This window comes from Nomascus leucogenys, chromosome 13 (genome assembly GCF_006542625.1).
Source record: "Nomascus leucogenys isolate Asia chromosome 13, Asia_NLE_v1, whole genome shotgun sequence".
Taxonomy (NCBI): Eukaryota; Metazoa; Chordata; class Mammalia; order Primates; family Hylobatidae; genus Nomascus; species Nomascus leucogenys.
Window position 1 is genome coordinate 105,411,235 of NC_044393.1, and position 15,238 is coordinate 105,426,472.

The 15,238-nt window shown below is 41.2% G+C and overlaps 1 protein-coding gene across 1 annotated transcript in view; it reads left to right on the forward strand.

Annotated features, from left to right (window-relative positions):
- UBE3C (ubiquitin protein ligase E3C) overlaps positions 1-15,238 on the forward strand; it is a 136,479-nt gene that overhangs the window by 33,141 nt on the left and 88,100 nt on the right. Inside the window, exons 5-9 of the mRNA XM_030826341.1 lie at positions 4,428-4,543; positions 8,759-8,916; positions 11,572-11,725; positions 12,162-12,382; positions 13,914-14,065. Of these exons, the coding sequence (XP_030682201.1) occupies positions 4,428-4,543; positions 8,759-8,916; positions 11,572-11,725; positions 12,162-12,382; positions 13,914-14,065 (801 nt within the window). The remainder of the gene's footprint in view (positions 1-4,427; positions 4,544-8,758; positions 8,917-11,571; positions 11,726-12,161; positions 12,383-13,913; positions 14,066-15,238) is intronic.

Here is a 15,238-nt window from a genome sequence, read left to right on the forward strand (position 1 = left end):
TACAGGTGTGTGTACACCTTGTTAATGTTAAGGCTAATTTTTTTTTTTTTTTTAGAGATGAGGTCTTGCTGTGTTGCCCAGGCTGGTCGCGAACTCCTAGCCTCAAGTGATTTTCCCTCCCTGGCCTCTCAAAGTGCTGGAATTATAGGCGTGAGCCACTGTACATGATTTGGGGTCTCTTTTTGTGGGGGGCACTGAGGGAGTAGAGCCTTGCTTTGTCACCTAGGCTGGAGTGCAGTGGTGCATTCTTGGCTCACTGCAACCTTCGCCTCCCGGGCTCAAGCAATTCTCGTGTCTCAGCCACCTAAGTAGCTGGAATTACAGGCATGTTACCAACATGCCTGGCTAATTTTTGTATTTTTAGTAGAGACAGGGTTTCACCATGTTGGCCAGGCTAGCCTCCAACTCCTGGCCTCAAGTGATCCTCCCACCTCAGCCTCCCAAAGTGCTACAATTATAGGCATAAGCCACCACGCCCAGCCTTAGGGTCTCATATTTTACAAAAAAATCCCAAATGTAATCGTAGTTCTCTAAAATTTTGTAGGCTTTTGATCTTATCAGTGCTGAGGAACAGTGTGTATTAATGGTGGAAAATACATCTAGATGCATAGAAGAATAATTTTTTTAAAAATGGAACTTGTTACTGTCCTTTTTTTCAGGGAATATTAAGAGATTTGTATATAATTGTTGGGTTATATACTTTATATATATATATATATTTATATATATATATATATTTTTTTTTTTTTTTTTTTTTGAGACAGACGTGTCACCCAGGCTGGAATGCAGTGGCACGATCTCGGCTCACTGTAACCTCCGCCTCACGGGTTCAAGCGATTCTCCTGCCTCAGCATCCCAAGTAGCTGGGATTACAGACGTGTACCACCACGCCCAGCTAATTTTTGTATTTTTAGTAAAGATGGGATGTCGCCATGTTGGGCAGGCTGGTCTTGAACTCCTGGCCTCAGGTGATCCACCTGCCTTGGCCTCCCATAGTGCTGGGATTACAGGCGTGAGCACCGTGCCTGGCCCATGTTAAATACGCTATTTGTCTTTTTTTTTTTTTCCTTTTTGAGATGGAGTCTTGCTCACTCTGTCGCCCAGGCTGGAGTGTAGTGGTGCGATCTCAGCTCACTGCAACCTCACCTCCTGGGTTCAAGCGATTCTCCTACCCAAGCCCCCTGAGTAACTGGGATTACAAGCTTGTGCCACCACCCCTAGCTTAATTTTTTTTGTATTTTTAGTAGAGTCAGGTTTCACCATGTTGGCCAGGCTGGTCTGTACTCCTGACCTCAAGTGATCCACCTGCCTCGACATCCCAAAGTGCTGGGATTACAGGCATGAACCACCACATCCAGCCAGGTTAAATGTATTATTTATTTTTGGAAATTTTTGTTTATCTGTGTTAAAAATTTCAAATCGCACGAAAAGGGGAGTATACAGTGAAAAATTAAGTCTTCCTCGCTACAAACCATCCCTACTAGAATGATCCTACATGAATTAATTACAGCGGACAAAGGAATACATGATTACTCCTCTAGTGTTTGGCTTTAAAACCCAGCATTGCCTCCGGAGTTGAGCTAAGGTGGAAAACTTTCTGTAAACCGAGAAAGTGCAGAGAAAGAACTGAGAGCCATTCTAGAGAGGCAGTGAAAGCCATTGAATCTACCCATTCTGGACTTAGTTAAGTGCAGGCTCTTTCCAGGCTTGCTTTCTGAAGTTGTTGAAAAAAAGAATCAGAATAGTACAAAGGCAGATAATCGGGCTTGCTTTCTGTAACAAGATGTCCTGGCCTCACATACTCTAATCTTGTAGATTGCAAGATCACCAAGGAGCACAGACAGGCAGGTGCTGTGAGATGTCGATTGGTGTCTCTCCAGAGCACCTATTGCCTTTGAGTGAGGTCCTCAATCTTAGTCATCAGTCACGACATGGTGTAGCTACACCGTCTTGCTTCAGAAGCCATCTGTGAAAAGCTTGGAGGTAAATGAACATATTTGACGTTAGCCCTCGAGCAAATATCAAGCAAATTGCTCGTGCAGATTCCGAAACCTGAAATAGAATTAAATGTCTTAAGACCAGTCCAGGAGAAGGATAAAAGAAAAGTGGGCTGGACACAGTGGCTCATGCCTGTAATACCAACACTTTGGGGAGCTGAGGTGGGAGGATCCCTTCAGGCCAGGAGTTTGAGACCAGCCTGGCCAAAATACCAGACCCCACCTATAAAACAAAGCAAAAAATAAATTAGTTGGCTGCGGTAACGTGCTGCTGTAGTCCAGCTACTTAGGAGACTGAGGCAGGAGGATCGTTTGAGCCCAGGTATTCAAGGCTGCAGTGAGCTATGATCCTGCCACTGCACTCCAGCCAGGGTGGTTGAATGTTGATTCAGTTCTCAAGCATAGATGTGATAGCAATAAATTAATCTCAACGTAGCGGAAAATGTCTCCTGCCCCAGTCTTCACATTGTTTGCTTTCTACTCTTGGAGTAAGCATAATGCCACTTTTGATAGGTTTTCAAAGTTATTCTATGCAAAAATCAACATATATGGCTATTTCTTCCTCATCTCCTCCTTTTTAAAAAATTTTTATTATGACTGTAAGTCAAATACGGTACTAAGATTATATTTTATGTACAGTTTAATTCTGGAATTAATTGCCTCACTTTTTAATTGCTTAATTTTCTTTGAATCTTTTGATAAAGTCTTCCAGCAGTCCTATTATATAATGTATAGTTATTTTACATCTTAACTGATAATAAAAATTTTAGGACAAACTACATGTCAGATAGTGAAGGAAGTATTCATACCTTATTTGTTCCTGAGAAAATGTGGGCAAGGTGGCTCCAAACACCTCAAGAGAAAGCCTGTGTGTAGGCAAATTAACTAATATTCGGAGTAGTTCAGAATTATTTCGTCCCAGCTTACGACATGTGCTAATTTATTATGCAGAGTGCTTTTGTGTTGGTAATTTCATTGTTTAATAACGTTTTATGGCAAAGAAATGTTAATGTCAAAGAAGAAACTGCTTAAAAATAATAGGCAAAGAAAAGGCTGTGTGGCATATTTATAACTAGCTACACTTAAGAGGCCATCTTTGCCGAGGGTGGTGGCTCACGTGTATAATCCCAGCGCTTTGGGAGGCTGAGGCTGGTGGATCACTTGAGGCCAAGAGTTCGAGACCAGCCTGGCCAACATGGCGAAACCCCGTCCCTACTAAAAAAATATAAAAATTAGCTGGGCGTGGTGGCGGGCACCCGTAATCCGAGCTACTTGGGAGGCTAAGGCATGAGACTCGCTTGAACCTAGGAGAAGTTGCAGTGGGCCAAGATTGCATCACTGCTCTCCAGCCTGGGTGACAGAGTGAGACTCTTGTCTCAAAAGAAAAAACAAAGGTTATCTTTTCATTCTAGATGATTCTAAATGGGCCTTATGAAAGGAAAAAATAAAATACCAGTCTATTTCACAAAGGTGTAATAGAGAAAGTGGAAGAGATTCATTGTTAAGTATTGTGTTTTCAAAGTAATAGGGCAGCTTCATACATACTGTCTGGTCAGGCCTCTTGATTGCAAGCGACAGAAATCTGCATCTGCCTTTAATGAACTCACTGACTATCCTTTTATCCAGGAGAATGGGAAGTTCTGGCCAGCCTGGTGAGTGGGGCCCTAGGATTGCCTTCTCTATAAAAAAAAATGATGGAGTTAGGGAAGGGAAGTATCCAAAAGGAACAGATGCTAGAGACACACAGGCACACACATCCGCAGAGGAAAAAGGTGAAAAGAAACATAACCTATGTAACTTGGAATTAATATCGTATTTCTCATATATTTTTATTACAGATTTCTGATTTTTGCAAGTGAACTATTTTTGTTTCAGATTGACATGAGCTTTAAGTGTACTTTGTTTTAGTTACTAATGTAGTAATTTAATACTGATGTATTATTTTAAGATTGAAAATGCGGATACTTTCGTTTTTTTGGAGACAGGGTCTCTCACTCTCTCGCCCAGGCAGTGCAGTGGCTTGATGTTGGCTCACTGCAACCTTCACCCACACCCCCCAAGTTCAAGTGATCCTCGCATCTCAGCCTCCCGAATAGCTAGGACTACAGGTGTGTGCCACCATGCTCGGCTAATTTTTGTATTTTTTGGTAGAGACAGGGTTTCACCATGTTGACCAGGCTGGTCTTGAACTCGACCTCAAGTGATCTGCCTGCCTCAGCCTCCCAAAGTTACAGACATGAGCCACCGCGCCTGGCTGGAAAATGCACATACCTCTAAATAAAACCGACTTAGAATATTTACTTCTTACCATCTTTTTATTAGGTTTGATTAAATGTGCATTGCCACTTAAGGAAATTTGGGGTATTATGTAAATTAGCAAACCATTAAATTTTCGTTGAGAGTTGTATATTATATGTTTTGCTGTTTCAGATATGGCTGTATCAGAACTTAATTAAACACAGCGCTCTGTTTGTCAAGCAACTGGATGGATCTGAGAGACTTACATGCTTATTTCAAATAAAAAGATTGATGAGCCTCTGTTGCAGGTAAAATTCTATCATAAGTCAGTAACGTATATAATGTATTGATCATCTTGTCTAGGGGAACACCTTTTGACTTTTATTTTCAGAGACAGTGGCTTTTCCATTTTTTTTTTTTTTTTTGAGGTCATGGACTTCTATATATATTACAATTTTTACTCTAGGTGATTCAGGCCGGCATGAGGTATAAATGAAGACACATATATCAGTATCTTTCAGATGACTTTTTCTTTCAAAGATGCCCTCGAATTATCTTGTGAATGTTGGCCATCCTGGTTACTGGAGAATGGAAGGCCAGCCAAAAGAGGACTCCCGACGTGTGAGAATGATTCCATTCCATAGGGGTCTCCACCAAAATGCAGTTTATGTAGGAACTCAGCATAAGCCACTGCCGTGACTTTCTTGCATTCAGTGTCCAAAAGAACACGTGTAAGCAATGTGAGTTACATTATCTGAATATAACACCTTTACTAGTTTTTAATAAATTGCTTATATCTCAGCCGTAGTAAAATTTTCAAATGATTCTGAACCTTCAATATAATTTCAGTTAATTTTCTGGATACTGTCTGTAATATTTGTTTAGGATTACTATCAGAACGAGTCTTTATTAACTGATTTTTCCAAAATACTTAGCTGGACCAAAGATAGGAATAAAGAACCTATTAGAAGAGAGAACCAGGAGGATCCCAGATGCCAGTAATTCATATTTTTTCTAACTTATTTCTTCAATAAACTTTTAGCTTGAAAAACACATTGTATACATTCTTTCTGTAAAGCAGGAGTTTGCAAACTTTTTATGTAAATGGCGAGATAGCAAGTATTTTAGGGTTTGTGGTCCACATATGGCCTCTTATGTATTTTTCTTGCCTTTTGCTCACAACTCTTTAAAAATAAAGGAATCATGCTTCACTCAACAGCCGTACAAAAAACAGCTCTAGGGCTAGTTTGGCCTGTGGGTTGTAGTTTGCAAAACACTCTAACGTAACTTTTGAATGTATTTGTATAAGCAAATAATTTTGATACATGATACATCTAAATATAATTATTCTTTTCCCAACTTTTATTTTTAAAAATTTCTAAACCAGAAACTCCTGAAGCCCAGGAGTTCGAGGCTGCAGTGGGCTGTGATTGTGCTACTGAACTCCAGTTTGGGCTGCAGAGCAAGACTGTGTTTCTTTATTTATTTATTTATTTATTTATTTTTATTTATTTTTATTTTTGAGATTAGAGTCTTGCTCTGTCACCCAGGCTGGAGTGCAGTGGTGTGATCTCAGCTCACTGCAACTACTGCCTCCTGGGTGCAAGCAGTTCTCCTGCCTCAGCCTCTCAAGTAGCTCGGACTACAGGCACGTGCCACCACGCCCAGCTAATTTTTGTATTTTTAGTAGAGATGGGGTTTTGCCACGTTGGCCAGGCTGGTCTCGAACTCCTGACCTCAGGTCATCCGCCTGCCTTGGCCTCCCAAAGTGCTGGGATTACAGGCATGAGCTGCCGTGCCCAGCCACACCCATGTTTCTTTAACAACAACAACAACAACAACAACAAAACACTCCTCCTCATCTTTCCTCTTTAATCTCAGTAAGGTCTCATGTATTTTTTAAAATACAGTGTGTGACAGATGACTTTTAGTAGTCTGCTTGTAGGTAGAGAGCGCCCTGTAAGCAGCCCGTTTTTCTTGGCTTGGCCTCATTTGTATTTCGAGAAATCTTTGTTTTCTGTGAGGTCACAAAGGCTCAAGTGCTCTCTCTGCCCCAGGCCTGGGGCTGTTTTCTCTAAGGAGCACTGATTCTTTTTGATGAGAAATGGAATTTTAACAAAATGTAAACGTTAGAAATTGTGTTTCAGGTGTATGTTAGTAAGTCGACAGTCTTATCTGCCATGTGCCAGAACATTGAATTTTTCTTTTTCTGTAAATGTGGCCATCCAGAACCACCTGCAGCTCCTTTTATGACTAATCACATACATATTTTTTAATGCTGTTGAACATCTCTGAAGTCATGGAATCACTGGGTCACATGGTAGTTATGTATTTCACTTTAGAAGAAACTACCAAACTTAGGACAGCAGCATATGAGAGGCGCAGTTCCTCCGTATCCTGAACCCTTGGTATTGACATCTGTCAAAACCCAGCCATTCTGATGGGTGTGTAGTTTTATTGTGATTGGAATTTGTATTTCCTGGATGACTAATGATGACGGGTGTTTCTCAGGAGCATACTGGTCACTCAGATGGCCCTTTTTCAAGAGTCTGTTCAAATCTTTTACTTTATTTTTTAAGTGGGTTGTCTCTTGACAATATGGATATCCTTTTCCCGTCCAAGGCTGTCCCGATAAACCTGGAGCTACATCCTATGTTGTCTCTCACTCGAGGCACCGTTCCAGCACTTCTCTCTGTTGCATTTTCAGGTTTACCTCTCACATGGGATCATCAGCACACATGCTGCTGACTTTTCCAGGTTGACAAGAGGCTCTCCCACTGCCCGCCGCTGCCCTTTGTGTCCCAGCAGCTTGTTATGTGTAGTCCCACTCCTCCTGCACTCCTACACCCCTCATGAGACACCAGTGTGGTGCTGAGGGGAAAGTTGTGAAAAGGGCAAAAACAAAACAAGGTCTTGCTGGGTGTCCTGCCCAGCCTGCCCGCTGGGTGCTCACCCCCTGTCTCTCCTGGGCTTTGCAGCTGTTGAGACAGAAGGCAGCCTGCAGTAAGCGGATGAGCCGTGTAGACACACCCCACCCAGAACCCTGCATGTTATTCCCCTCCTGGCAGGGCAGAAGGCTTTTGTCACATAGAGAAGTTAGTTTCAGTGAGGCACTGAAACAGCCTCCTGGGTCCCTCATTAAAGGTGATGTGTGATCACATGGATTCTGGCTTTTTTTTTTTTTTTAAAAAAGGAAAAACAGCTGTAGGCCGGGCGTGATGGCTCATGCTTGTAATCCCAGCACTTTGGGAGGCCGAGGCGGGCGGATCACGAGGTCAGGAGATCGAGACCACGGTGAAACCCCGTCTCTACTAAAAATACAAAAAATTAGCCGGGCGTGGTGGCGGGCGCCTGTAGTCCCAGCTACTTGGAGAGGCTGAGGCAGGAGAATGGCGTGAACCCGGGAGGTGGAGCTTGCAGTGAGCCGAGATTGCGCCACTGCACTCCAGCCTGGGCGATAGAGCGAGACTCTGTCTCAAAAAAAAAAAAAAAAAACAGCTGTAAAATACATTGTGAAGACAACAGGAGAAATCTAAAAATAAGTGCGGTGTTAGACAAAGTTTTTGATAGAAAAAAGGATTGGGGTGGGGGGAAAGAGGGAGGAATGGACTAGAGACAGCCAAGAAGAAACTTTTGGGAGTGACAGATGTGCTGTGTCTTGATTGGTGTGACCTGTCCAGACTTACTGTACTGCCCTCTTTAAATGGATAGCTAAGCCTGCAGTTCTTCTCATAGTAAGAAGGGAAGCCTTAGTCAAAATGAGAGTTGACTTAGGACCAGAAATATATCATTGTTCTATCTGGGGGATATTGCAGGCGTGGAAAGTCTCAAAAGCATCTTTAAGGAGATGATATGCACTGTTAAAGAGATTCGTATCTGAGTTTAATTAAATGCAGCTTGTTGGTACAATTCATGGATTATAATACTTCTAACAGTGTTTTTTTTTTTTTTTTTTCCTTGAGACGGGGTCTCTCTCTGTTGCCCAGGCTGGAGTGCAGTGGCGCAATCTCGGCTCACTGTAAGCTCCGCCTCCCAGGTTCACGCCATTCTCCTGCCTCAGCCTCTCCTAGTAGCTGGGACTATAGGCGCCCGCTGTCACGCCTGGCTAATTTTTTGTATTTTTAGTAGAGACGGGGTTTCACCATGGTCTCGATCTCCTGACCTCGTGATCCGCCCGCCTTGGCCTCCCAAAGTGCTGGGATTACAAGCGTGAGCCACCGCGTCCGGCTCTTACAGTGTTTTGTAATCTTTAATTTTTCGTGTTCATTTCTCCACTGTCCATTTTTCTTGTCTGTGAACTTAGTGCCAGCATACTGTTTGGCACATAACGAGAATTCTTTTAAAAACTGTCTGAATGACTGAATGTTAGTGGAATGATTTCCCTATCTGTAAGATGTCCCTATTTTCAGAGATAATCTTGTACTGGAATAGTTTCTTAACCATTGTCACTGAGAGTAACTTGGGGAAACTGGTGACATTTTGCCATCCTGTAAGTGTGTGAATACTGTTTTTCATTTTTACAGGTTGCTGCAAAACTGTAATGATGACAGTTTGAATGTTGCACTTCCAATGAGAATGCTTGAAGTATTTTCGTCTGAGAATACTTACTTGCCTGTTTTACAAGATGCTAGCTACGTGGTATCAGTGATTGAACAGATTTTGCACTACATGATTCACAATGGTAAGTAGTAGGCAGGGTCAGAACTGGCTCAGCATCTCGATGGGGAGTGAGCAGAGGCCAGCCTGCTGCTGCGAGCCTGTGCACTCAGTCTCAATGTCAGAGCGGTACTGGTGTCCCAGACGCCTTGTACTCCATCCACAGGTGCCCACCAGAGTCCCAGATTCCAAAATCTGTCCTCGGCTCCACCCACTCTGAAAATTCAGAAACATGCTACTCTCTTTGCCTTTTTCTTTTGCTTGGAAATGAACAAAATTGACGTATGCTTTCATCAGTTGTCCTGCCATCCAAGATTGGTGTCTGCAGTGCAGCTGCCAGTCCTTCACCTGAGCAGGAAGGGCTCTTACCACCTCCTGGTCATTCTGAGTGAATGGGAAAGATAGTGCCACCAGTGGAGTTGAACATCACTCCAAGAGCCTTATGAAAAAGTAAATTTTGTTAAATGATTTTTCTTCCAAGAATGAGGTCCTCTCACATTAGTTCAGTAGAAGAGAATAGGATATTTAGTTTGAATTTTCTAACTCAGTGCTAAAGTTTTAATACATTGATAATGCTCCTAAAATGACTGCATTGTAGAAGCTATGGTGAATTGTATCTGAAACCCTTGAGGACACATTAGTGACACTTTTTGGAGAAAAAGTATGAAATAAACATGATTTTTAAAGCTTTTATGAAGTGAGCAGTATAAATCCTAACACAAAAAAACCTTCGGTCCCGACATCCTCATAGGTAGAAACCCAAGCACTTCCGGACTCCTGGGCTCAAGAAATATTTGTCAGCATTAAAAATGTGCTTCAGACTAGTTGTGAAGGGAAGTCTGGAGAGCCGTGGCTGCAGACAGAATTAAAAGCAGCTGTGCTTTCCTTCACTTGAAGTCATAGTCTAGGTTACATCTGACGGACTTGAAATCTGGGCCACTTGGTCCTCTGTTAAAACTACAGAAATTAAATGCATATTCATTTCAACCTTACTGCTTGGCGTATTACTATCTTTTAGACTCCTTAGTTTGTTGAAAACTTAGGGAAACAGTATTCCGAGTTAATTAAAAGTAAACTGAAAGTTGTGGAATTTGATCTTTTTAAAAACTAATAATTAAAAGTGGTTCATTGTGTTAGTTGAGATATATACTGTTTTAAGACTAAGCATTTGAGAATTTGTACTTGTTTTCTAAAATTGTAAGGAAGATAGTTAAGAAATATGCATTATTTGAAATGTGTCCCAATATAAGAAATGCTTAAAAATCTTACACAGAAACTGCTGCTTCTCGCATCTTCTGTGGTACAGCAGTTGTTTTGCTTCCTAACAGTCTATAAAATTTTAGCCTTTTTAAATTAGAGTATTATCATTATTTGTATTGTTATTGCACATTATGTGCCATGAAGCTTTTTAACATTTGCAGCAGAACCTTTGTCGTGTTGTCAGTCTATTCAGTATGTATATCGTTAGTTATGTTAGTCACCGTTTAAAAAAAGTCTCAATGTATTTTTTTAAATTCTTGATGTATTATTGTCTTTTTAGTTTCATAGCAAAAGAGCTTTCAAGCTTTCATATGAGTTTCACTAGTTATCAGTATCCACTGGGTTAGACTTGGGGTAGTTACAAAGTAGGTCTAATGATAAACTACCGAGTGTGCATTGTTTAGTCATCCTCACTCAAATATGACGCTGTGTAGGACTGTTTCAAAAACTAGTCCATGCAGATGGATTGTTTGTCATGTGCTACCAAATATGCTTGTATATGATGAGATACTCAAAAATTGCACCTGAACGTTCTTATTCTATAAAAATGGAGTAAATGATTCTGAAAGAATATATGATTTGGATCATTCTTGATACCCAGAGTTTATGTTCACTGCCCCCCCGCTGCAGAGTTCCTATCAAAAGCATAGGCTGGAAGTTTTAATTGGTTCTGAAAGTTGTTTCAGTTTACGTATAAGCTGCCTTTAAACAGTTAACTTCTTCAGTTCCCAGATTGTGGTCTCCAAATACATCATCTCCTCTAAAAGGAGCTTAAGAGTTCCTGGAGAAAAGGCTGATTGCAGGGCGGGATGCAGGACTGCCAGTGACCCTGGGGCTCAGGAGCCTCCTAAAGCCCACCCCAGGGCCCCAGGTGGAGCAGCATGAGGTCAGGACTACAGTGGAAAGAAACCTACCAATATGTTCAACTCTATGAGTTCAACACGGTGTTTAAAAAATGCACAAATCAGAGACAAAGTATAAGATCACAGTATTTGGTCCTTATTGAGCTCCTTCCTGATGCAAGCAAACTAGTTAAATAGAATTTCTAATGTGAGACGGTTGGAGACTTGAACACTGACTAGATATTGTGATATTAAGGAACTACTCTTCATTTATTTTAGCTGTGATAATGTTTTTAAAAATAGTCTCTTAATGATATACTAAAATAATTATATCTTAGACTTCCTTCCAAATGAGTGGTATACAGGTAAAATGAGATTGGCTGTAGTTGACAGTTGTTGGTACATGAGGTTTATATACCATTCAGCTGCCTATATATTTGTTTAGTTTTCCTAACATGTTAAAGAACTAACTTAAGTTTGGACCTGTAGAGATTGTAAAAAGCATTTAAAAATTGGCAAGTTTTTTCCCTTATTACAGGAAAAGGCACTAAATTTTAAATATGTGTTTTTCCTCTTAGGGTATTATAGGTCTCTCTATTTGTTGATTAACAGCAAGCTTCCATCAAGTATTGAATATTCTGATTTATCTCGAGTTCCTATAGCAAAAATTTTGCTAGAGAATGTTCTAAAACCATTGCACTTTACTTACAACTCCTGTCCGGAAGGTGCGAGGTAAGACTGGAATGGATTTATTGATTTTGTCGTTTCACAAGATCTATATCTGATAGTAACTTTTACATAGGATGTGATTTTAAATATAGACTTGAAAGTCAGATTTTTACTTTATTAGTGTTGATTTAGTTTATAGGAAAATGTACTTGTTCTTTCAGGCCTGTAGCCTAATACAAGTGTGTGATTCTGATAACATGGTTATTTTCCTGCTTTTCTAAGTAACTGTCAAAAATTAACAAAAACATGGTAGTTATCTTAATGGAGAAGACATTAAGTTTACTTTAGGTTGATGTAGTTGATATTAAAATGGTTAACTTGGCTAATTTAGAAGAGTAGATTATCCTTTTAGAAGGATATTTTGAAAGGTGATTTTAATCAGTGATTGGATGGACAGTATAATTTGATTTTATAAAAAGCTTCTGTTTTTCTTTTTCAGGCAACAAGTTTTTACAGCCTTCACAGAGGAGTTTCTGGCAGCACCTTTTACAGATCAGATTTTTCATTTCATCATTCCGGCGCTAGCAGATTCACAGACCGTTTTCCCTTATGAGCCCTTTCTGAATGCACTGTTGTTGATAGAGAGTAGATGTTCAAGAAGGAGTGGTGGAGCGCCCTGGCTTTTCTATTTTGTTTTAACTGTTGGCGAAAATTATTTGGGTATGAAATACAAGATCTTTTTCACCTGAACACACATATGGGTAGCATTGGCAGATGAGTCAGGAGAAGGCCATGCGGTGGCAGGTGTTGTGGAAAGGTGGGCCTCTCCTAGAAGAGTGTATTTGCTGAAGGGATGTGGTCTGGGCAGTGTTCCTGGGGAGAGTTTCCAGATACAATGGAAAAGACTGACATATGTATGTGTCTTATGAGGCCACACGGATTATTTTAATAGAGTTAACGGAGTTAAATGGGAAAGCTCTTCTGTGAGTCAGGCCTGTTTCCCTACCTCTGCCAAACTTCCAGTGTGCCTCTTCTAGAATAACATCTTCCTGTAGTATGTTTGAAAACTTACCTACATACATGCACGAATTATTCATGAAAGAAATATAGGAAAACCCGAAAACCAAACTCTTTTGGGGGGTGGTGCGGTGGGGGAGATGGAGTCTCGCTTTGTCACTAGGCTGGAGTGCTGTGGCTCCATCTCAGCTCACTGCAACCTCCGCCTCCCGGGTTCAAGTGATTCTCCTGCCTCAGCCTCCTGAATAGCTGGGATTACAGGTGCCCGCCACCACACCAGCTAATTTTTGTATTTTTAGTAGAGACAGGGTTTCACTATGTTGGCCAGGATGGTCTCAATCTCTTGACCTCATGATCTGCCTGCCTCGACTTCCCACAGTGCTAGGATTACAGGCTTGAGCCCCCGTGCCCAGCCCAAACTGTTTTTCTTACTCTCACTCAACACTGAAAAATTCTGTGAGCAGAAATGTGGGTGTTGTTTTTTTTTCCCACACACCAAGCAGTTCTCCAGTGGACACCAACTAGGTATTGTACAATTCAGTTCAATTCTGATGCCGTCCACCCGGAGATAATGTCCGATCCCGTCATCTGAGGGCTTAGTCCTGCAAGACTACACCCGCTTCAGAGGCCGATTACACGTAGTAGGTTGTCACCTATACTTCTGACCAACCTGCAAAAATGGCGGTTCCTCAGCCCCTCCTTGGGTTTGGTAATTGACTAGGACAGCTCACAGAACTCCGAGGTGTGCGGGGATCGGAGCTTTCATGCCTTCTCCAGGCACTCCACGCTCTTGGCACCTCCCTGTGTTCAGCTCTTTGTGTCTTCCTGTTGAGTTTTATGGTGCTTCTCCAGTGTCCCTCCCCACAGACAGCCCCTTGGAAGTTGGTGCGTGGGGCTGAAAGTTCCAACCCTCTGATCACTTGGTTTTTCTGGTGAAAAGCCCCATTCTGAGTCCCCTAGATGGCCTCACCGTAAGTCACCTGAAGTATGATCACAAAGGGCTGGCTATGAATAACAAGAGACTTATCTTTCAGGAAATTCCAAGAGTTGTAGGTGCTTTCTGACATAAGCGGGGACAAAATCTAAATATATTTCCTATTATGTCACACTTAGAATTTTTAAAATAAGATCTGGTCAGAAATGCCTCTGCGTGTGAGGAAAAATGGCGTCTTCGTTTTCCATTTTAAAAAATAACGTTTAACTAAAATACATTTTAACTGATTGTTTTACAAAGGGGCCCTTTCTGAGGAAGGGCTGCTGGTGTATTTGCGGGTGCTGCAGACCTTCCTCTCTCAGTTACCAGTCTCTCCTGCCAGCGCGAGCTGTCACGACTCAGCCAGTGACTCTGAGGAGGAGAGTGAAGAAGCCGACAAGCCCTCAAGCCCGGTAAGCCCCGTGCCCTGCATCTGGGGGGCTGCGATGCAGGCAGCCCCGTCGGATCTTCTAGCTTTCTTCCATCCATAGTTTCAGTTACACAAGTCAGACCCTCAAGCAGCCTTTACAGAGAAGCCCCGTCAGCCCCCTCTACCACAGTTCCTAGTGATTGGAAAGTCTCTTCCACCGCTTTCTTAGTACGTTTATGGAAGTGTAAATGGAGACACAGCTTTGTGTTTGGTTTTTTAGGCAAAATAGGATCATACTGTATGTTAACTTAGTTATGAGGAAATATTTTCTAGAAGTGAAATTGTTGGGTCAAAAAGTTCCTTTTTACCCTATCGTGTGAACACCAGGTAGTGTCTTCCATTAATTCCTGCTGATTTTATAGAGGATAAATGTTATTTACTTAAAAATTACTTTCAAGTTCTTACCTCTTTTCTTCCTTACTATTGAGTTTACAGTATATTTTCAGGGAATAAGAAACTTTAAAATTATATATACATGCATACATAATTTGTGTTTTACTTAAAGAATTTAACCACCAATGACTTTTTTTGGTCTTAAGCAATTGAAATGGCTTGAGGTATGGCTATCATAAGTTGTTATTTTTTCATTGAGGAGTTTTATATTGATTACTACTAAGTGTAATTACAGAATATACTTGAGAGGGTCTCAGGGCTGCCAGGTGAAGTAAATTTTTAGAATATTGTGAAGTGGGTGTGTCAGTGCAGTGCTGCACCTTCCTGGACAAAGAGCTTCACTAGTATTGAATGAAAGAGATCACAGCAAAAAGAAAAGGATCGAGAAGTCAGCTCAGGGCTTGATTTTTTTAAAAAATAAGATGAAGAAAGGAACAGATAATATTCACTGCCAGGGCTCATGGCTGAGGGGCGGGCTGATTACAAAGGGGTGAAGCCGTTTTTATAGTGGATAGTGGATGCTGAAACTGTTGGATCTGTCCAAACTGTACACCAATAAGTATTCATTTTTTTGTATGTTTATAAAAAAGAGTGGGTTCTATAGATGGAATGTAGATAAATTTTTGTTTTTGGCAGAAAGTTATTAAATAGTTACCTTCCATAGAATTTGTGAAATTGAACCCTTATTTATATGCAGTGTATTTTGTATTCATGTGAAGATGAGGCTGTGGGCTTTCTCAGCGAGAGAGAGGACAGGTTTTTC